Here is a 22,448-nt window from a genome sequence, read left to right on the forward strand (position 1 = left end):
AATAGAGAAGAAGAAGAAGAAGAAAAAAAGAAAGCTTCCCGGTAACATAAACCTTCACATCACACCGACTATGACGACGACAACACCGCAGGCGTCACCGTCGCGATCGTCTGAAACGTGCCGTCCGGCCCGTACGTGCCGACGACCTGCTTGTAGCCCGGCACGCAGGCCGCGGAGTCGGGGACGAGCGAAGTGATGAGACCGGCCGGCCGGCTGGCGGTAATGAGGGTGGTCGGGACGGTGGTGGGTTGCAGGGAAAGGAGTGATGGGGTCGAGGCCGTGGGAACGGAGGAGGCGCTGATCGGCGCGGAGGAGGAGGGGGTTGGCACGAGGATGATGGGGCCGTTAATGCGGATTCTCCCCGTGGCCTGGGATGCTGCTGCTGCTGTCGCCGCCGAGCCGGAGAAGGAAATGGCGGACATGGAGAGAGTGGGGGTGCTGGCGGCGGCGCCGACTGGGGGCGTGGCCGGGGTCGGGAACACCATGTCGGTCGGGTAGTTCACGACGACGATGGTGGTGGGGACCAGCTGGCTGACCACGGTGCCGAAGAGGGAGGTGAAAAGCACGGATCCGGAGGTTTGGAACAGCGTGAGAACGCTTGGAGCTTCGCTTGTAGCTGGCGACGTCACGAGCGGCGTGGCCAAAGGCGAGGAAGCCGTGCCGCCAAGCACGGCCGATGTCACGAGTGGTGAGCCCCCAGACGCAGAAGAAGAAGCCCCACCCAGCACTGCCGACGGGACGAGCGGCGGGGCTCCGGACGATGAAGATGCGCCGCCCAGGACTGCCGGAGTCCCAGTAGCGGCGTTTGAGCCCGAAGAAGGCGTGATCGAATCCAGCGGGTTCTGAGCAGGTGTTCCCAGAATCACTGTAGGCTGGCTGTTGCGCGATGGAAAGATGGTGAAAATAGAAGTGGTTGACCCGTCGATCGGAGCAGTCCTTGTTACCAAGGATGTAGTGACGGGTGCGGTTAAGCTAGTTGGAGTCAAGAAAAAGATGGTGGGCACCTCAACATCCTCCCTGCGTCTCAGCGGGAGAGCCTTGTCCAGAGTGACGAAGATTGCGCGCGATCCAGGCGTGTAACCTGCAGTCTGGATGAGATCGCCCCCAGGGAATGCCGTTATCGTGGGGAGATCGGCGGCCACGCTGACGCCTAGACCAACTGAAGCGTCGAGAGTTGCTGTAAAGCTGACATCCACTCTAACTGGAGGCGATGTAGCAAGAGGAGGAAGTCCACTAAGTCCTGTGACGACACCAGTGGTGAGCGGGCGCTCCGTGGACAAGCTGACTGGAGGGATGGAAGGACTCGGGATGGACGGACTCGGGATTGAAGGCAAGCTCACATCCGGGGTGGTGATCGGAGGCACCGAAATGCTCGGGGCTGACAATGAAGGTAGAGACACTGTGGGGAGAGAGATTGCGGTTGGTACGCTGAGACTGATGCTCGGGGCTGATAATGAAGGTAGAGATACTGTGGGGAGAGAGATGGCAGTTGGTACGCTGAGACTGATGCTCGGAATGGTTGGAAGGCCCGTAGGAACGGTGACGAGGGTCGTTGGGAGTACCAAGCTGGGAGCACTCAGGCTGGGAGCACTCAAGCTGGGAGCACTCAAGCTGAGGCTGGGTACGTTGGGGCTGGGTATGCTGAGACTTGATACGCTGAGGTTCGGTACGGCGGGAACACTTAAGCTGGGAATGCTCAAGCTGAAGCTAGGGATGCTGAAGCTTGGAATGCTTAGACTTGGCAGCTCCAAAGTAGGCGCTGATACGGTTGGAATCGACACTGTCGGGGCTGATAGACTCGGAATCGGCGGAGTTGAAAGCGAAAAGCTCGGAACTGAAAGGCTCGGTACTGATAGACTCGAGACGGTCGGAATCGAGATGCTTGGAATCGAGACGCTTGGAATTGAGGCGCTTGGAATCGAGACGCTTGGAAGTGAGATGCTTGGAATTGAGGCGCTTGGAAGTGAGATGCTTGGGAGCGAGGCGCTCGGTAATGAGAGGGTGGGGACCGAAAAGCTTGGTGCCTCGAGACTTGGAGCCGACAGACTAGGAACCGAAAGGCTTGGCGATGACAGCGAAAGACTCGGGCCAACAATTGTCGGCACGGAGATAGAAGGTACTTCTATAGTGGTGGGAATTGAAATACTCGGAAGCTCGATACTGGGCAAAGAAAAGCTCGGGGCGGAAAGAGTCGGGATCGACAGAGCGGTGATCGACGGAATAGACAGCTGGATTGTCGGGACCGAGGGTGACGGAAGGCCCGTCGGAAGGAACGTGGAGACCAGGGTGGTAAGTGTTGGAATCGCGATGCTCGGATTCGTCAAACTTGGGATATCCAAGTTCGGAGAGGAGAATGATGGAAGGCCGATGCTGGGAAGGCTGACCCCAGACGGGAGGGTGAAGGACGGCGTTTCAACGGAGGGTGCCGACAGTGAAGACACACCGAGTGTAGGGAGTCCAGGTACACTAATAGAAGGCAGTTCCGGTACAACAGGCGTAGGGAGTCCAAGTGCACTGAAGAGTTGAAGTACATTAAGAGAAGGTTCAGGCACACTCAGTGTAGGAAGCTCGGGTACAATGGGTGTAGGGAGTCCAAGTGCACTGAAGAGTTCAGGTACATCAAGAGAAGGTTCAGGCACACTCGGTGTAGGGAGTCCAAGTGCACTGAAGAGTTCAGGTACATCAAGAGAAGGTTGAGGCACACTCGGTGTAGGAAGCTCAGGTACAATGGGTGTAGGGAGTCCAAGCGCACTAAACAGGTCAGGTAAGTTAAGAGTAGGCAAACCGAATGTAGGGAGACCTGGCACGCTGAGAGATGGTATCGGTGGCGACGCAAGTCCTGTGATGACGCCTGTATTCGAGTCGCTCAAAATTGGTGCAGGTGCACTTTGTACATGAGAACCAAAAGGATCCCTGATTAAGGTGGTTGCTGGAAGGGAAGGTTGATCGATCGATCCGATGCTGACGGAAGGAATACTGATCGGCGGCACGGAAAAGTCGATCGATGGCAACAAGACCGATGGAATGGCCAGGGTGGGCAACGACAGCGATGAAACACCAAGAGACGGAATGCTCGGGATGGGCACGTTCAGAGTTGGTGCGCTCAGGGTAGGTGCGCTGAAAGTGGGTGCACTCAAAGTTGGCACACTCGGTGTTGGTACGTTCAGAGGCGGCACATTTAACGATGGCACACTGAGAGACGGCTCGCCGACCGAGGGAACGCTCATAGACGGTAAGCCAACACCTGGTAGTGAAAGCGAAGGCAAGCCAGTCGGCAGTGAAAGCGGAGGCAACTCAATCGGCAACGAAAGGGTAGGTAATCCAGTCGGCAGGGAGAGTATAGGCAACTCAGTCGGCACAGAAAATGAAGGCAACTCAGTCGGCACCGAGATCGAAGGCAGCTCAATCGGCAGTGAGATCGAAGGCAACCCGGTAGGCACCAAAAGCGAAGGAAGCCCAGTCGGCAGTGCAAGCGAAGGCAGCTCAAGGGGTAGAGACAGACCGGGGATGCTGAGAAGCGGAACGATCAACGAAGGCAAGCCAGCACTTGGCGATGAAAGTGCAGGCGGCTCATTCGGGAATCCAGAAGGGCTCGAAATACTCGGGATCGGAGCGCTCAACGACGGCAAGCTAGCACTTGGCAGTGAGAACGACGGGAGTTCGGTCGGCAAAGGCAAGCTTGGAACTGCAAGGGTCGGCACATTTATTGATGGCAAACTGACGCTTGGTAATGAAAGCGTCGGGAGCTCGGTGGGTAGAGACGGGCTCGAAATGCTGAAGCTCGGGACGCTCAAAGAGGGCAAGTTGACAGATGGCAACTGCACCGAAGGCAAAGATAATGCTGTTGGAAGCGAGAGGTTTGGCACGCTCAGAGTAGGTGTGCTCAGCGTAGGTCCACTCAGAGAAGGAAGGCCGGCCGACGGAAGAGAGAGCGTTGGGAACTCTGTTTGGAGAGATAGGCTCGGGCCGCTCAATGAAGGAAGCGAAAGACTCGGCGGAGACACACTCGGTATCCCCAGAGATGGGACAGAGATACTGGGCAAACCCAATGAAGGAATCGAGAGACTCGGCGGAGATACACTCGGTATCCCTAGAGACGGGAGAGAGATACTGGGCAAGCCCAATGAAGGGACCGAAAGACTCGGCGGAGATACACTCGGTATTCCCTGAGACGGGACAGAGATACTGGGCAAGCCCAATGACGGCAGCGCAAGACTCGGCACAGAAGCGCTCGGGAGGATCAATGACGGGATTGACACACTTGGCAGGCTTAACGTAGGGAAATCTGTAGGTAGAGAGATGATCGGCAGACTCGGGCCAGGAACGCTCAAAGAAGGTAGCACGGTCGGAACCGACAGTCCAGAGGGTAGCGCGATTGCCGGGAGGCTGGATGGTAGGACCAAGCTCACCGACGGCAGTGAAAGGGACCCTAGTGAAAGCGGCGGCAACAGAGTTGGCATGGATCCCGCGCCAGATCCAATCTGACTGCCAGTGCCGCTGTTTGCAGGGAGACCCGTTGGGAGGGGCAAACTAAGCGTCACACCCAAGCCCAATGACGGGACTGCGACGCTAGGGATGAGGACAGCGGCAACGGCGCTGGGGTCGACAACCAGATCTGTCGATTCAGTGTAACACTGGCAATTGTTCTGGTTGGTAAGGTCGAGATTGAGACCTGCACCGCCGTAGCCGAGCAGCACGCAAGAGCCCAAGCAGGCGCCGATGTCATTGCCATTGCTGCTGAGGAGGCGAGGAATGGCGAGGCGAAGACCGATGCTGATACCGCAGCGAATCTGGAACGTCTGGCCAGCCACCGTGACAGTTTTGCCATTGCCATCAGGACATTGGAAAGCTGGAGTGGAGGCCCCGGGGGCGCTTGGGACTGTCGATGATGGTCCGGCGGTGGGAACGGAAATAATGGCTGGAGCCGAGGTTCCAGGGGTCTGAACTAAAGCCGAAGGCAACGCTGAGGTGGCGCCCAACCCTCCAGCCGTTGATGATCCTCCAATTGACGAGGGGATCAGATTCGCCGATGATGCTCCTGCAACAGACAAGGAGATTGGGTTTGCTGATGATGCTCCTGCAATGGACGAGGAGATGGGAGATGATCCTGCAACAGACGACGAGATCAGATTCGCCGATGAGACAGATGTGGAAACACGCGAGAGTGATGCGACGGAGACACTGATAGAAGCACTAGCAGAGGCTTGGACGGCCACAGTAGCCGAAACACTGACAGCTACCGGGGCCGCAGGAACCGAAAGACTTGTAGTACTGAGGGTCGAACTGGATGAAGCAGGTGCAAGAACAATCGGTGGAACGGAAAGAAATTGTCTCTTGTCGAGCAGTCCAAAAGACGGAAGGGCGGTTGGCAGGCTGATGGACGCAGCCGAAAGAATCGAAGCCGCATTACCTAAGACACTAGAGACAGACGGAGCATTTCCGCACTTGTCCGTGACGCCTTGCGCACTCGCAGCGCAATCGCTGACTTGAGCAACCGTCCAGGCGCTGTTCGTGAGGCATCCTTGGAAAGCATTCAAGCTGTCATTTGGTCAGTGATTACTGACGACTGAGCCCAAGGACGTGGAGTATACGTACGTGGAAGAATAGCATAGATTGAGAGACGTCTTGGCTGGGTCGCATGCGGTCAGGTTGAGTGGATCGCTCGAGGCCTGACATGTTTGGAGAGTCGTGTATCTCTGCTCGCATGTTGCTGTGAGGACACACTGAAAGGCAGCGCCAAGCTCGGCAGCACAGTTGCTGTCAGAGCTGGAGCAAGTTGAAGCGACCGCCTTGGATTGGAACTTTGTCAGCTTCTCTCCCATTACACACGGAACCGGAAGGGGTGCTCACTGCTAACGCACGGCCAATCCCATCGACGAGATCGGTCGCTCGTTGTTCGACCTCCTTGTTTGTTCTTCGCTCGACGAGGAACTCTCCCGGCAGCAAGGCGCCATACACAGGCGAGAGGGAAAGAAAACAAAGAGCCGTGAAGAACGTTGAGCAATACATCTTGTCCAAGCAACGAGCCACGAAGAATCTCAGTGGAGGTTGAGATATGAAGAAGTCACTGCAGCAACTTGGTGTCCGAGCAACGGCGATGAAATGCTACAGTTATATGCTCTCTGAAGCCATGCGATGGCTCCGAAAGAATGCTACTAATATTGGTGTTTTCGACTTGGCGGTCTCTTGAATTGAAGAACTGGTGACTGCTGTGTTAGGAGTGCCAATGCGGGAAACACTTCGCGGGTCTGGGCATCTCCAGAAGTGGTGAAGAATGAATAGACGACCAACATTCTCACAACCAGACCACAACAGATCAAACAAACATCAGGCGATGAGACTTCAACAAGAATGAGGTCGGGATGAACTGTGATAACAGCATGATCCAGAGCGGAGGTCGAACCTCTGAAATTTGTGCGGAACCAAGCACTCACAGAAGGTGATTTGTGTGGATTTCTCAGAGTTCAGCCGGCTCTTGGTTTCAAAATCGCAACGATACCATAGGCCGGTGGCGCATGTAAAAGCTGACAACCGCTAGCTGGGGTATGACTTTGCCGTTCGGTAAAGACTCCGAAATAATTAGCAACACTGACATGAAGAATGTCTTCCCATGCAAAGGTGCTGTGATTGGGAGCACGAATTGCTCGGCGCTGAAAGGACATCTTTGTCCGAAAAAGACAAGATATGTTTCGAAGAGAGGGCTGACGATCGAGATCTAAGCAAGATCATAGAGCGGTATTAAGGGATGAAGGACATTACAATGACCGGCCTAAAAGTCAGTAGGAGTGTTTCGATCGCCAACGGCAGTCATCCTACCTGATGGATTAACCATGCTACATAAAAGGTTGTGAACACGCATACTGCGACGTATGATCAAGCAAGAAAATGCTTCCTCTTTGGGCTTAGGGTTAAAAATCCCGGGGAACCAACGGGCAAGCAAGTAGAGGGCAGTGAGCGACGAGGGCGGCGGCGGGCCCCCACTCAGTGCCACGCTTGTTGATCTGCGTATGGGGAAAGAATGCGGGCTGAAGATGGTATGTCGTACGAGGTTGGTATTGGTGGACGCGGAAGTGAGGGCGGACATCAAAACCAGGGGGTGGTACACAACAACGGGCTGGACCTTTGTGGCCGTAGACACCTCCGCTCTGCCGGTCCCTTGCAGTAGAAAGGGTCGCTTCCAGCCAGCTGCTTAGGTCATCAGACTGCAAACACTCTGCTTACTAAGTCCGGGAGAACAATCGAGGTCCCGCGTGTGAAAGTGGTTGACGATGCAAGCACGCGTTCAGGCAGATGGATGATCCTGTCATTCGGCAGCGACGCGGCACTCCGATGCGCTCCGAGTGGTCCAGCACCGACGGCGAGATGCTCGGGCAGCACGTGCTAGCCAGCCGGGCACAGCTGATAGCGAGTCATGGACGCAATGCGGAACGATGGGGACCCCGTGGGCGACGTGGCGGTGGCGTACGGGCGTGACTGGTGAGGAAGAGTGACGGTGAATCAATTGGCGTCGGTGCGCGGCTCTCGGCGGCGGGAGAAATAGTGATCCCGCCGCAGCCGAGGTACTTTCCCGATCCATGCCATCATCGAGCCGATACGCGCTTTAAACTGCCAGGCCGCTCCACGATGCGCTTTCCGCTCTCCCCCCCAGACCCTCCCCTCACTCACCCTTCCCCACAGAAATGGCCCCCATAGTACCGACTCCAGACTGGGTGAAGGCCCTCACCCCCTCAGGGCCGCAGGGCTCCGAGCTCCTTGCCAAGGAACGCGCCCAGAGCAGCGTCCCTGTCGAGAAGCTTTCCGAGTTCATGTTCTCCAAGGAAGCCTTAGAGCGCAAGCGGAGAGTCCTGAAGGTCCTCGAGGCCGAGAAAGTCTTCGACAAGTCTCAGAACTACTTCCAAGGCCGCATTGACCGCATCGAGACGTCTTTGGCCAGAGCGAAGCGGCTGCGTCAGTTGACTGTCCAGCACGGCTGGGACGAAGACGAGTTCCGCAGCGCCGTCGACTTGATCAGCGAGCCTACTCCCTACGGCCTGCACGAGAGCATGTTCCTGGTACGTGTTCCCTTTTCCATGGCCCCCAACTCGGACTGACCCCGGCACAGGTCACCCTTCGCGACCAGAGCACCCCCGAGCAGCAGAAGCTCTTCTACGAGAAGGCGGCAAACTATGAATACATGGGCTGCTATGCCCAGACCGAGCTCGGCCACGGTTCCAACGTGCGTGGCCTCGAAACCCTTGCCATCTGGAACCCCGACGATAAGACCTTCATCATCCACTCCCCACACTTGACGGCTGCGAAATGGTGGATCGGCTCCTTGGGACGCACCGCGAACCACGCCGTGGTCATGGCCCAGCTCGTCATCAACAACAAGCCCTACGGGCCTCACCCCTTCATTGTGCCCATCAGGGACCTCAAGACGCACCAGCCGCTGCCGAACATCCACATCGGCGATATCGGACCCAAGTTCGGTTACAAGTGAGCACCCCTGCAGATATCCTTGCCCTTTCCCCATATGGCAATCCGCTGACATGCATCACCGACAGCACCATGGACAACGGTTTCCTGCTCTTCAACAAGGTCAAGGTCCCCCACGTCAACATGCTCGCCAGGTTCTCCAAGGTCGACCCCAACACTGGCAAATACATCCGTCCCGAGAGACCCGCCCTCGTCTACGGCACCCTGACCTGGGTCCGCAGCAACATTGTCATGCAAGCTGGCGGTACCCTCGCGCGTGGTGTCACAATTGCGACGAGGTACTGCGCCGTGCGGAGACAGTTCCAGGATAAGGACTCGACAGACAAGAAGGCCGGTGAGAGCCAGGTTCTGGACTACACCATGGTGCAAGTCCGTCTCTTGACGCTCTTGGCTGCCACATATGCTCTCCACTTCACCGGTAAGAGCATGATGGCATTGTACTCGGAGAACCAGAAGAGGATGAGCCAGGACGTGGGCAAGGTTGGCAGCACTGAACGGGGCGCAGGCCCCGAGGAGACGCAAGCGGGTAGCGACCTTCTTGCAGACTTGCACGCCACTTCTTGTGGCCTGAAGTCTCTTGCGAGTTCGACTGCTGCCGAGGGTCTCGAGGTGTGCCGTCGTGCATGCGGCGGCCACGGATACAGCAGTTTCTCTGGCATCGGAACGTGGTACGCAGACTACCTTCCGACGGTAACCTGGGAGGGTGACAACTACATGATCACCCAGCAGGTTGCCCGCTACCTCCTGAAGTCTGCCCGCAGCGTGCTCAAGGGCGAGAAGCCCACAAACGACACAACCACGATCCTCAAGACGTTCCTCGACAAGTCGGACATGGGCGCGGCATTCGATGTGCTGGGCAAGGACGAAGACATTGTGGCCGCCTTCGCATGGCGCGCGGCGTTCCTCACGTTCGAGGCGCTGAAGCACCGCGACGAGCAGAAGCGGGCGTGGAACGACCTCCTCGTCGACTTCTACCGGCTCAGCAAGGCCCACTCGCAGTACTTGATCGTCAAGAACTTCTACGAATCGCTGCAGGCGACCGAGTTCAACCGCGAGCTCGACGCGGAGACGCAGACGCTCATGTACAAGCTGTTCCGCCTGTACGCACTCCACACGCTTGAAAGCGAGGCGTCCGAGTTCTACACGTCCAGCGCCGTCACAGTGCGGCAGATTCAGCTCGCGCGCACCAACGCCGTCATGAAGCTGCTCGCCGAGATCCGGCCGCACGCGGTGCGCCTCGTCGACGCGTGGGACTTCCCCGACTGGCAGCTCGACAGCTCGCTCGGCCGCGCCGACGGCAAGGTGTACGAAGACATGTTCCACCGCGCTAGCGAGCTCAACCCGCTGAACAGCATCACATTCGATCCGTACCCGGATTCGCCCGTGCTGTTCAAGGAGAACAAGAGTCAGGAGTACAAGAGCAAGTTGTAAGATGGGTTTTTTGAGAGCTAGCGGTTTATATTCTGTCATGACATTTGTACAAACTTTTAGTACATATTCTCTGCAAAGTCGGGGGACATTTGGTTGTTGGTTATTTGCACGTATACACGGCCAAGAATAGACCAAAGAATGATTAGAGCGTCCACAATTACTTATCTCCGATTTGCATGTGCTTGCACGCCGGTGTTTGACCCTTTTTCTTTCTTTTTCTTTTTCTTGATCTGGACGATGGAAGGAACAAGAAAAGTCAATCCTACATACACGTGTTGAACGCCGTTGAACATGTGAAAATGACATAGCACTTGTCTACCGGGGCCGATGGGTTTTAGTTCAACCACCGTGTTGTCCGCGTGGTCATCTTATCTGATGGTTTTGGGGCTCTCCCCTTTCCCTGGTCGCTGGTTGGGTGGCGGCCGCTTGCTTGTTTCGCAATTCCCGAGATCGGACCTTCTTTCCTTTTCTTTTTTTTTTTCTGGAGACCCGACGGACCGCGCTTGCTGCGCACGTACGGCGTTCCTTCTTCTTCTTCTTCTTGGCATGGGCTTGCTGATGGGCATGTGAAAATGTCTGAGCGCTGAGGCTAGGTAAAATGGCGACGACGACGACGACTGTTGTGATGACGGCGATATCGATGATGATGACGGCTGGATTTTCTTTGGACGCGTGATCATGGCCGTGGTTTCAGCCTTAGGTGAGAGCCTTTGGACGGCGCTTGATCACAGGACAGCAATCTTGCGTCGCAAGACTGTCGATTATTCACACTACAGTTCCTTCTGCGGTCAGCGGCTGGCGCGTTGAGGCCGAGGCCTTTGGACTGAGAAATGCTGCGCCCATCCGCATGGTATACGGTCAGCCACGACCACGCGCACAACGCGCTAGCCATCAGCTGCAAGGCTGTCGGATAGACCGGGAAGCTGATGCAGTCCGAGGGAATGCAGGCGCTATGAGAAGGCTGATATTTTGATAACTAAGGTCGCAGGATACGAGGCGAGAGCGCCTGCCTGCCTACCGTTTGCGCGGTTCCTACTCTACCAACCATGAGCGTCGAGAACGTGATGATCGAATTCGAACCAGCTCTCGGAATTGTGGATTCGATACAGTCTGCGCAATTTTTGGTGAGTTCGCAACTATGTCAAGCAAGGCAATGAGACGCAGGCGCAGGCGCAGACACATCCTTCATGCAAGGGCCTATGTCATCGTTGCCTTGGTCAGCATTTCAGCCTTGCCACAGATTTTCATGAGGTCTGCTCTTTCCCCGCCGAAGCCTGCATTCTTCGACATCAATCAGGGACGGCCACTTCTTCCCTTCGGGAGCTTGCGGAATGGGAGGTATATGTGACTGTCACTAGGTCGACGCGATTGATGGCCGCGAATACTGTGGAAGCTGTGGAAGCTTCGTCTCCCACAGCCGAACAGTAGACGACCTCTGTCAATGTCAAACATGTCACTTCTCAGTCATTCAAGGTTAGCCGTATTGCGACGGTTGCGGAAGACTTGTTTCCGACTACGAAGCGGCATCAGCTGCATTGGTCAACAAGTATCCCTACAAATATTCCCCGGCGACCCATCCGTCAGAGCCACTTGGAACCAACCCCATCTACCGCTATTCGCCACTTTCCGAAGCAGAGATCCGTCTAATCGTCCTGAACCCTGGGAGGTATCACGATGAACTTCAGTGCACTCCGGTTAAGGCACGCTTCGATAGCCTTCCCCCGTTCGATGCGGCTTCCTACACTTGGGCAGATGATAATGGCTGCAAGGAGAAGAGTTCGTGGATACTTTGTAGGAATAAGAAGCAGGCTATACCAATCACCCGGAACTGTGAGGCACTTCTCAGGCGAATACGGCTTCCACACGTCAAACGTTTAGTCTAGGTCGACGCCATCTGCATCAACCAGGTCTCCATGGAAGAGCGAAATCACCAGGTGCTCGGGGTGATCTCCCGAAGGCCCTGGGAAATTTGGCTGCGGTTCATTTCAATTGGAAAAAACCAATGCATCCAAAACTGCATGTCTATGGAACTTGTATTGGTTCAATCAAGCACATTGGAACTACTACACTATCACGCACAACCCCGTTGCCTCTTTCAGGCTGGTCGTATTTACTGCTGCCTATGAGCCTTGCTGAGATAGTCGATAGCTTCGATTTGTTCGTCTGCCTGCAACGAAAATACGGTTCGCATTTCCATTATCAGCTACAATATTTCATTCAGGCTGCCCGTACAAATGGTTCCGTTCAGCAAGATTCGCTATTGGCCGCTCTCGCTTGGTGCCTGCCCTGGAAGGGTAAATGTCCCGGTTGGATCCTTCTCGGAATACATCTTCCCTCCTCCCTCGGATCTTGGACCATTTATGGAAACGGAGAGAGACGACAGCTATTTGGAGATACTCCAAATGCTCAAGAGTGGTTTTGTCCATCGCATTCCACATAGCAAGCGTATTGTGTACACAGGCAGGTGTCAAAACGGACGTCTACGAACATCATCATGTGCGTGTTGTGGTCTCAGTCATCTGCCTTGCAGCTTACATGTTGGCACATAGCCGGATAATATGTTTGCCCCACGACATTGAATCTCGGCGGTTAATTTGTCAGCCTCGTGGTCGAGTGTCAGCCCAATATCCAAGTTGTTGTCTTAGGCGAAGTGGGGGCCGAAGCTGAACGATATCGCGCTGCATGCGGGGGCGAAAACTCGGTATAAAGTGCTTACCTCGTCAGCATTTCGTAGGCAACCTTTGGATTCCTCGATACACGCCTCACAATGCTGTCGAATGGGGAGCCGAACCACATTTCCAGCCTTGATGCTGTTGACCAAGAGAAGGAGTCCACAGCAACTGAGGCGCCGAACCACGTATCTCAGCACGATGCTGCCGATCGAGAGAAAGATCCATGGGCTGCCAAGGTGGCTACAGCGAATTCACATCGAAATAGGAACCCGACAAAACAAGAAATCAAAGTAAGCCAGACCCAAACCCAACAGTGTCATTGTAGCGGCTCACATGTAGTGGATATGCCCAATATGCTTGAAACTGGGCCTTTCCAAGGACAGATTCTCCATCAACGGCACACACAGCGCGGAGCGGAGCCAATACTATACCAACGGCTCATCGACCACTTTCTCACCGAAACTGGCCAATAGGAAGCATCATCTTGGTAGCTACGAAAAGATTGCGAGCCGAAGGAGCCAATGCAATTTCTGCGACCTTGTCATGAAATCTGTCGGGGATGCCGAAGGGAAGGGAGAGAGCAGAAGCGAGGAGGAAAAACGCGCCAACTGTTTTGTGACTTGGGAGATCGATGGCCGCAGTTCTGGCACCGATCGCAAGCTAGTCCAAGCTCGCACGCGGCGGCTCCGCCTTCAATGGGATAACGGGCTGTTCGAAGACGCCTACTTGGTGTTGGTGTCGCCGGACCGCCATAACCCGATCAACTCGGATGAAAGGCACATGTGGCATGAGAACTTCCATTTCCTGGCACGGAAGGTCGCGCCCGAGGCCAGCCGAGCAACGTTGATCAAAAGCTGGCTGGATGAATGCCTCAAAACCCACAGGACCGGTTGTCCGCATCTCCCAAGAGAGAAAGAAGCGTTTGAAGCGATTGCCGACCAATCCTACTTCGGTGTCATCGATGTTGAGCAGATGTGCCTGGCCACCCTTCCACGAAAACGGTTCCAAGAGAACGACTACGATAGACGCTCGCGCATCGAAGGCGGCCACCACCCCTACGTTGCTTTGAGCTACGTGTGGGGCGGCAACAATGCCGAAAAGACGACCCACGGCAACGTGCTTCATCGGCTGCGGCACGGTGGGTTGGAGGAGTCGATGAGGAAGATGCCCAAAGTCATCCAGGACGCAGTCGAGCTTGTACGTCGTTTGGGGTACCGCTACCTCTGGATCGACGCATTGTGCATCGTTCAGAACAGCTCTCGGTCATGGAAGCTCAACGCTGAGGTCATGAACATGATCTACGGCAATGCTGACCTGACAATATGCGCGGCGGATGGGAAGGATGCTACGACCGGCCTGCAAGCATTGACTGAGCCTACACACTCGCAGATCATTGTCGAGTGCGTCCCCGGGCTCCGGCTCATGGTCTCCCGCCTTACCGAAGCCAGCATCAAGAAATCCAAATGGAACACCAGAGGATGGACGTTCCAGGAGCGGCTCCTGTCCCGAAGATGCCTGATATTCACCGAAGGACGGGTCATGTTTCAGTGTCGGTCGGCAGCCATGTCCGAAGACATCGTCACAGCTTCCACCAGCGCCGACAGCAACTCCAAATGGTCTCTGGACTTGCTGCAATCGCCACTCAAACTCCTGGATTTCCTGGACTTGCGGCCTATGTGGTTCTACATGAACTGCGTCCAGCTGTACTCGGCCAGAGACCTTACCAAGCCGGAAGACATCCTGGCAGCCTTCAACGGCGTGTCGAACCACATTGAAGAAGCTCTGAGTTCCGTCTTGACCTTTGGCCTCCCCACTTCCCACTTCGACCTCGCCCTTCTCTGGATCCCGCTCGGGCGCTCCAGGCGGCGCATGGGCGACGAGAAAACCAAAGGCGTACGCTTCGACGACGAGCCCGCCAGCAGGCACAAGCAGCACACCAGCGAGACGAGCTTCCCCAGCTGGTCCTGGTGCGGCTGGCAGGGGTGCAGCATGGACTACCTGACGAACGGCATGATCGACGACTGTCTGGAGGACGTCAACGAGTGGCTGACGGACCACACGTGGATACAGTGGCACATCCGCGACGGCCGCGGTCGACTTCGGCCGCTGTGGGACGCCGCGTCAGCGCACGAGTCGAGGTTCTCCGAGCAAAGGTGGCGCGGGTACAGCGCTGAGGCGCGGGAATTCGATCGGGGACAATCCGCCGACCAGCAGTCCAGCCTCTTCGACGACTTCCGAAGCAACGACGCTCGATACGATATGCAAGAGCTGGACGTTCGTCATAGAAACTGGCAACCCGCCAGAGTCGAGCACGACGAGGCCGAGAGGGCGGGAATGGTGATACATATAGAAAATCGTCTTGCACCATCGGAGGAATCCAGCACGTTTCCCCCCAGGTATATCCGCGACCAGTACGGCCGTCTCATCGATGCCATCCGCCACCCTCGCGCGGGAGATGTCGTCGAATTCTGCCGGACGATCCCGGAGAGCCCGTTCCAGGTCAACATGACGAACTACTCGTCCTACAGGGACGGGGAGTACCCTGACTCGCCCATCCTGCAGTTCCGGACGCACTCGGCCATCCTCGGCCTCTACCCGCCCAACGAAGAGAAGCCCGCGGACCGCAGGAAGGACGGGCTCGTCAGGTTCAGCATCACGGACGCGTCGGACGACTGGTGCGGCTCGATCCTGCTCTCGGAGGCGTGGGTGAGGGAGCAGGAGGAGCGGGAGGGCTTCGGCTGGGACAACGCGCAGTACCAGTTCCTCGCGCTGTCCGACGCGAAGCGCTTCACCGACGAGGAGTGCGAGACGTGGACGTACTACCTGCCGGTCGAGCGCAAGCAGTCGGAGTGGGAGCTGTACTACGTCTTGCTGACCGAGAAGGCGAACGGCACGTGGAGCCGGGTCGCGCTCGGCAAGGTGTTTCAGACGGCGTTCGATAACGGACTGGGCGGCCTGTCGGAGTGGGAGGAGATCGTGTTGGTGTGAGGGCAGGACGGACTGCATAAGCGCGCGGCTGTTGCGCGCTACTTATAGGGTACATACTTGACGCGACCAAGCATTCTTGGGCATCTCGGGAGCATTCCCCCGCCACAATCATATCCCTTGCTCACTCCCACTTCCCATCCCTTCCACGGCATCCACCCCTCTCGTCCCTTCATTGCCCTCCTTCATGTCGATATTTTGAGCAAGTATGGCGCAAGGTATCGGCGCTCGGCAGTCCTGCGGTCTGTAACGTTGCCGGCGTATCGTGCTGGTACAGGATCACTTGATTACCGTGAACGGTACGCTCGTGGAGCGGGGACTCAGGGTATTCATACGGATGACACACAGCTCAAAGTCTACGTCTATTCTCGTATGATTTCTCCCGCATATACTCAAACGATGCGAATAGTATGTTTTCCGAATTCGCCTGCACCAGGCCGTCCCAAGGAACGCACGGCATACTGTCTTCGTCCCCCGAGGTCTCTCGCACGTAGTCTCTGCCACCGTTTCCTATGATCTCTATTAGTCCGACTCGCCTGAACGTATCCTGCACGGACCCAAGCGCTTGCAACAAGAAGCAGGTGTAGCGTGATTCTCCGCTAGTCTTGGTGGCCGGCGGCGTAGCGGAGAGATCATCCATACATCTCCGCCCAGACATACTCCTTGCGAATCCGAGGAGCCAGTTCTGCACGATACTTCTCAAGCGACGGATACCATTGTGGTCCTGGGCCGTCATACGACCCGCAGCTGGCCGGAACGCTCTCAAATCTCGACTGCAAGGATCGAGGACTGCTCTTCTCTGAGTAGTCTCCTGCCGATAGGCCAGCTGACGTACGATTCGAGGTTCTGGAGTTGCTCAGCCATCTCCGTTCCTTGTCTTGCAATCGATGCCCTGAATCTGTCTTCTTCTTTGCTGGAATGGGGCTTCTTGATGATGGCGGTGATTCGGTAGAGATGGGTAATGGTGTGGTTGACTTTTTCCAGGACGGGGTTCTTCGGTATCGGGTCACCAATCCATTCTTGTTCCTGGGAGCTTGCATCGTCGCTGATTTCCAGAGATGAGTCCGTTGAATAGATGGAGTCTGAGTCCTCTTCGGGCTGTTCCACGTGGGCCGGATACGGCTTCTTGACGATAATGTCTTTGATGTCAGGCCCGTAACGAAGGCGGTAGTCTGCAGAACAATGTCCATCGGCGAAAACGCCGAGGTTCCCTGCCCAAATCTTGAAGCGGCCCACTTGATCCTGCAGGCTCTTCAAGATCAGCTTCTCTTCTCCTTCAGGGTGATGTGTCTATCGTTCGGAAGCCTTGAGATGACGTAGGAACGATTTGGCGCAACGGCGAGCGCAAGCGCTGATTTCAGGGAGTATCAAGGCTTCTTACCCTCGACATCCTGCTCGTCGAAATCTTCAACGAGAATGCCCATCGAGAGGTGGCGCACGCCGCGGGAACGGAGGGAGGCGGCGGCAGCGGCGACAACGACGACGGCGTGGATGGTGGCGGATAGGGTGGTCAAGAAGATGGATCGCTCGCTCGCCGTCGCGCGAGGACCATCGAGGCGTGCTTGGACCTGGAGTGGATGCCCGCGGGATGGGGCGGCGGCGGGGGCTGGGCGAGCGCGAGCTGACGAGGAGGGGGTTGGTGGATCAGAAACTGATTGAGCCGTTGGAGCGGGAGATGCGGTGGTTAATTGGCTGAACAGTAGGGCGCGTCTTACCAGTATCGGCATCTCCTACGGAGCATTTCCCGGTTATCTTGGCCCTTGCGCGGCACTGGGGGCGGTTGAGGGGCGAGTGATGGATGGTGGAGACGCTCCGTGCAATCTGATTGGGAAGGGCTGGTGTCGAAGACGGGTATATATAGGAGCTTACCGATCAGCCAAGCTAGCGCAGTGCTTGATAACTCAATTTCGACTTCCCTCAGGCCATGGCTGATGTTACTTGGTCGCATGCAAGGATTCGGCGTATCGTCCTTGTTGGGAAGAAGCCAAGTATTCTCCGGGAGGCCCATGCCAAATCGGCGGTGAGGATCAGAGATGGGGCGATCTCGCAAGCCCAAACCGCTGCCTGTACACGAGAAGCGGCTCAGCAATCACTAACTCCCCACGTCGTCACTTTCTGTCCATTACTGCATTTCTATTGGGGAAATGTCTGACCTGCCAATCTTCGAGTACTCGGTAAACAGAACTATAGAGCAACCGCACTTATATTCCGTTGGCTTACTGAGCATGGCGCGATAGGTGGGCGATATCATGCCGCACGAGGGCTTGAAGAAAGCGGAAGTGCGTGAATGGAGAGAGCTCCGATCTGATTGAGTGGCTCCAGATATCTCGGTAGAGTTTCAAATGTCTCGGAACAATGTGGGGTTCGGGCAGTAGATAGTTCAAGCCGAGCAACAGCGTGATGTGGAGCTGCAACACTAAGAAAGTCAAAGCATAGAGGCACGGGACCCGGTTGTCGGGGTTTAAATGCTTCTCTCCAACTGATCTTCTCTCCAATTCCGTTCTGGACAAGCACTCGGGCATTCTGCTTCGAGAAGGGAACAGTATTAGCTGTGTCCCGTACTTGCACATTGTGAGTACGTACGCGTTTATCCTTGTTTGGATCTGATTGCCGCTCGCGATTCAGTAAGATCCGCCAATCATGAGTCCGGACTCCTCCTCCACCCTTGACCACGGTGTCGACCACAAACATGGCACCACAACCAAAGGAGGGAAAACCACGTCCAAATGGCGCAATCTGGAGTCCTGGTTCGGCAAGGTCCTCAAATGGCCCAGACACGGGAAAGATGTACGACAATGCTCTCCCCTCTACACTTGCGTTCCGTAACTGAAACAACCCAGGTCATGGAAGAGGATCTCCGACGCACGCTGATCCTCATGATCCCCGAAGTCAGGATTGATCCCAGGACCGGACAAAGTTACGAGAGCGACACGCAAAGGCAGGCGCGCGCCAGGTTTGACAAGTGCTGGGAAGGCGACGACGACGCCGTCTTCATCCACCCAAGCCTCCTCGACGACCTGGAGCTGCCAGTCGGCTACTACCAGCAGTACGAGCCGGACGACCCGCGATCGCAGTGGGAAAACGCCGACGGCACCACCACAAACGTCATCGGCGAGGTCACCAGGACCATGCGATGGTGTGGTGAGACGAATGTGAGGCGCATCCACCAGGAGATCTTCGTACCGGACTCGATCGCCATCAGGTCTAAGGCCTTCGTCCTTTCGCCTTCGTCGCATCTGGAAGTTCTGGTGCCGCTCGAAGTGATCCGGAAGAACAGGCTTGATAGACGGCCACGACGGCTTGCCTTGGCGGGCGGCAAACGTCGCCCGGATCCTGATGTCTCGGATGGTAATATCTTTGATCGCCCGCTCCGCTAATCATGTTTCCTTCCGGCTAAACTAGTGACAGAGGCTCGAGAGAAGAAGAAGGCTGATCTGGAGGCCCAGCGAAAGGCGGCTCAGGAGGAAGAGAGAAGGGTAAGGGAGAGCGAAAGGAAGGCCAGGGCCAATGAGAGAAGGAGCGAGAGCAGCAGAATGAGCCAAGGCTCCTAGGTAGACCAGCCAGTCAGAGTGCCCCATATCTGTCTACACTTCTCCTTTCCATTTCGACATCCTTTCCTATCCCACTTGCGCAGAACCCCTTAAGTAGGAATGGACATATATATATCGTATATCTCGAGACCCGACCTTACCGGGTTCAGTATAAAAAACAAAAGTCACCTCCCCCCGAGCCCCCCAAAAACCCGATTGACTATTGAGAGACGCCCCCGTCCATCGCCGCCGCCGCCGTCGTCACCGTCGTCGTTCCCACCTGCACAAACACGACCTGCACGGCCGCAAACGCGGCCGACACGGCAAACACATCGACCTGCCTCGCCGACGTGAACGTCGCCATTGCCGCCGACAGCAGCACGCTGAAGACGGCGATCAGCCCCAGCCGCGCCGCGACCGACGGCACGCAGTACAGGATGGCGATCGCGACGACGGGCAGCGCCGACGCCAGTGCGCTCGCCACGAAGAAGGTCCAGCGCAGCACGCTGCCGTCCTCGTACCCCTTCAGCCGCCGATGATCATCATCGTCATCACCATCGTCGTCGCGTCGGACGTCGTCTTTTGCTTTTGCTTTTGCACCACCGCCGTGCCGCCGCCACCGCATCAGCCGGGCGACTAATGTCTCCGTCGCCCACTTCGAGAAGGCGTCGTCGGCGCCGCGGCGCGGGAGGAGGGCGACGAGGTCGCCGGCGTGGGCGCGGGGCGCGTCGATGGTGCCCCAGAGGAGCGCGTCGGCGCCGGTAAGGGCGCCGTGATCCATGGCGCGCGACTCGAGGAACTTCTGGAGGTAGCGCTGGTCGTGGGCGCCGGGCGGGGCGAGCGGGAGGAGCTGGGTTTGCAGGAGGAGGGCTTCGTCTGTGTGTTTTTTTCGGGATTGTCAGCGTTGATTGTATGTATATATGTACGCATCGCCGGGAGGAGGAGAAGAAGAGAAGAAGGATAAGGGGATTTTTTTAATCCTTACTTACTGTACTCCTTCAGCTTCCCGCGCATCTCCCTCGCAAGGTTCCACTGCTCGTCGCTGCCGTCGCCATCTGCCGCCGTCGTCGCCCTGCTGAGCGAGAACCAGTTGACGGCGTATTTCGCTCGTGCCTCGGAGCCCGTCGCGGCGTCCTCGACCTGCAGCCGGCGCAGCTCGTTCTCCAGGCTCTGCAGCTCCGCCTGCATGTAGAGCAGATTCAGCGCGTTGAGGTAGTCGAACCGCCGGAAGATAGCCGTCTCCGAGATGCGCTCCATCTGCTCCGCGAGCTTGGGGTAGCCCGCCGGTAGCTGTTGCTGCTGGTCATCGTGGCTTGTGGATGAGGTCTGCGAGGAGTCCGGATTTGAGTGTTGGGTCGGTGGGATGGCCGGAGCGCCAGAAGGACTTGTCGAGGGTGATGCACTCAGGTGTGAAAGGATTGTTGGAGTAGTTGCAGGTGGGTTAAAAGAAGCAACGGCTGGTGTGGCTGTCTCCTCAAGTGGCATGGTTGTTACTGATATCAAAGGATGAGCCTTTTCGGGATCGAAAGCGGTACTGTTGTGGAATGGTAGAAGTGGCGACTGGCGGTTGGGCATATTGTCGATCGTATCGAAGTCAATGGGGTGTGTTGATAACTTACAAAGCTACTTCGGATACATATTCAATTGTATATGAACTCTGTTCCTTCAGCCTCGTCCCCTGGAATCCGGGCCTGAGAACGACATCCAGTCGAGCCTGACATGGATTCCACGTGCACGTTTAGGGCCTGCAAAGACGCCCTCCCAGTATCCATCACAGCAAGGGTATTGTCCTCAGAGCATCGTTTCTCCGAAGAGCTTTGGCAACTCAGGATGCGAATACCAACGACCAGTTACGTCACAGCTCGCTGCGCTGGACTACTTTACTGCCAATACCTTTCGACGACTGGGGCCGTGGTGTACTGTCAGTGTGATAGCTATTGGTTTGAGATACATCACATACGAGGTTGATCTGCGCTGACTGGTGGTTGGCAGCCTCGAACAATGGTGCAATCAGGAAGTCCACGGCTTTCACGGCCACAACCATGCCCAACACTGCATCTCACATGCCACACTCCCCTTGCTGTGGCAGGAACCCCAGTGCTTTCGTGGTTCGAGTGAACGGCCATGTAAAGCCGGCGATATGCGCCACGATTATAAGCTGACGGCATAGCCGGCTGCCTATTCCTGGGCAAAATCATCCCGACACGAAGGGAGAACCTCCGCGATCTCGTTAGCCATGTTCACGGCAATAGGCGTCATGCTTGGAATCCCAACGGCTCGATCTTGACCATGACTGGGTCTGCTGTATTCGGGTGCGGTTATCCAAGGTAGTACAAATCCAATGCAGCTTTTGGATCGCATACCTGTTTTGTGAACGCAGGCGGCACAGGAAGACACCTCACGGCCCGCCCCGGAAATTATGCGATCACATTGCGTTGCAGCGCTGATCTTTGACGCATCGACGGAAGCCTTGCGTTATCTTGTACATTCGCCAAGAACAGCGGATACAATGGGTTCAATCTATCACATTTCCCCTACCTATGAGCATAGCCATCCCTTGTCCTGAAGCCAGTTGTTCTTCGCGCTGGCCATCGGTTACAACGCCCCCCTGTGCCCTACCGGTCGGCGATCAGGAAGCCTTCGATGGCTTGTCACTCACCAGCGTCGTCGCCCAATCTCGAAAGGGATTGTCAAGACCATTGAACACCCATGCCTCTGCACGTCAACACATGTGGCAGATGATCACACCAATCAGATCGCAGCCTTTTCCGAGGCGCGCCGATAAATCACGGCCACGGCGCCGCATAGGCAATTCGATGCATGATCACCTGCATACGTGCATCTGCAGCCGGAAACATGGGACGGGGTGGGGAAGCAATCCCTGTTTGCGCGCAAGCCACTCCGGATATGACCGCGACAGCCTCAAGTGTTTACACACCCCCCATTTTGCCGGAATGTCTCTCGATGGCGTGTTTGATTTGCAATGACCCGCCTTCCTATTGGATGAACACATGGCAAACCATATACTTGACCGGTAAGAACCTTGTGAGTCGAGGTCCACCAAAGCAAGATGTTCAACACTGCAAGATGGCCACGTATTGCGACGACCTATCATGCGGTGGCTGACATGTGGCTATGTTTGATCCTGAAGCCAATGCATAATGCGCGCTGATCGAAAACCGTTCGTCAGGAAATGCCTAGCTGCAAGTCTGCGCAGAGACTTGAACGCACGCCATCACAGGTGGTATCAACTTCCAACGTCCCTGTCAAATTACTGTGCGAGGCTGTATTTCTATTTAGTTTCTATGCTGCAGGACAAGCTAAAAGAACGCTCCAACCCCAAGGCCTCAAGCGC

The 22,448-nt window shown here is 56.2% G+C and overlaps 8 protein-coding genes across 8 annotated transcripts; 4 read left to right on the forward strand and 4 right to left on the reverse strand.

Annotated features, from left to right (window-relative positions):
- Positions 1-68: 68 nt before the first annotated feature.
- Positions 69-485, reverse strand: SLS55_001888 (uncharacterized protein; the record flags this gene model as incomplete). Its single annotated transcript, XM_066773376.1, has 1 exon — positions 69-485. The coding sequence occupies one exon, from the start codon at positions 483-485 to the stop codon at positions 69-71; it is 417 nt and encodes a 138-aa protein (XP_066635943.1).
- A 7,194-nt stretch (positions 486-7,679) lies between these two features.
- SLS55_001889 (uncharacterized protein) lies at positions 7,680-8,479 on the forward strand (the record flags this gene model as incomplete). Its single annotated transcript, XM_066773377.1, has 2 exons — positions 7,680-8,051; positions 8,102-8,479. 2 exons carry the CDS (start codon positions 7,680-7,682, stop codon positions 8,477-8,479), a joined length of 750 nt encoding a protein of 249 aa, XP_066635944.1.
- A 68-nt stretch (positions 8,480-8,547) lies between these two features.
- Positions 8,548-9,906, forward strand: SLS55_001890 (uncharacterized protein; the record flags this gene model as incomplete). The annotated part of the gene is made up of 1 exon (XM_066773378.1): positions 8,548-9,906. The coding sequence occupies one exon, from the start codon at positions 8,548-8,550 to the stop codon at positions 9,904-9,906; it is 1,359 nt and encodes a 452-aa protein (XP_066635945.1).
- Positions 9,907-12,673: 2,767 nt separating this feature from the next.
- SLS55_001891 (uncharacterized protein) lies at positions 12,674-15,566 on the forward strand (the record flags this gene model as incomplete). The annotated part of the gene is made up of 2 exons (XM_066773379.1): positions 12,674-12,678; positions 12,962-15,566. 2 exons carry the CDS (start codon positions 12,674-12,676, stop codon positions 15,564-15,566), a joined length of 2,610 nt encoding a protein of 869 aa, XP_066635946.1.
- Positions 15,567-16,325: 759 nt separating this feature from the next.
- On the reverse strand, positions 16,326-16,987 carry SLS55_001892 (uncharacterized protein; the record flags this gene model as incomplete). Its single annotated transcript, XM_066773380.1, has 2 exons — positions 16,326-16,837; positions 16,945-16,987. The coding sequence occupies 2 exons, from the start codon at positions 16,985-16,987 to the stop codon at positions 16,326-16,328; spliced, it is 555 nt and encodes a 184-aa protein (XP_066635947.1).
- A 1,216-nt stretch (positions 16,988-18,203) lies between these two features.
- Positions 18,204-18,940, forward strand: SLS55_001893 (uncharacterized protein; the record flags this gene model as incomplete). Its single annotated transcript, XM_066773381.1, has 2 exons — positions 18,204-18,350; positions 18,404-18,940. The coding sequence occupies 2 exons, from the start codon at positions 18,204-18,206 to the stop codon at positions 18,938-18,940; spliced, it is 684 nt and encodes a 227-aa protein (XP_066635948.1).
- Positions 18,941-19,313: 373 nt separating this feature from the next.
- SLS55_001894 (uncharacterized protein) lies at positions 19,314-20,023 on the reverse strand (the record flags this gene model as incomplete). Its single annotated transcript, XM_066773382.1, has 2 exons — positions 19,314-19,969; positions 20,020-20,023. 2 exons carry the CDS (start codon positions 20,021-20,023, stop codon positions 19,314-19,316), a joined length of 660 nt encoding a protein of 219 aa, XP_066635949.1.
- Positions 20,024-20,074: 51 nt separating this feature from the next.
- On the reverse strand, positions 20,075-20,797 carry SLS55_001895 (uncharacterized protein; the record flags this gene model as incomplete). Its single annotated transcript, XM_066773383.1, has 2 exons — positions 20,075-20,477; positions 20,793-20,797. 2 exons carry the CDS (start codon positions 20,795-20,797, stop codon positions 20,075-20,077), a joined length of 408 nt encoding a protein of 135 aa, XP_066635950.1.
- Between the last annotated feature and the right edge of the window lie 1,651 nt (positions 20,798-22,448).

Source organism: Diplodia seriata (genome assembly GCF_021436955.1).
Source record: "Diplodia seriata strain FDS-637 chromosome Unknown scaffold_2, whole genome shotgun sequence".
NCBI classification, from domain to species: Eukaryota; Fungi; Ascomycota; class Dothideomycetes; order Botryosphaeriales; family Botryosphaeriaceae; genus Diplodia; species Diplodia seriata.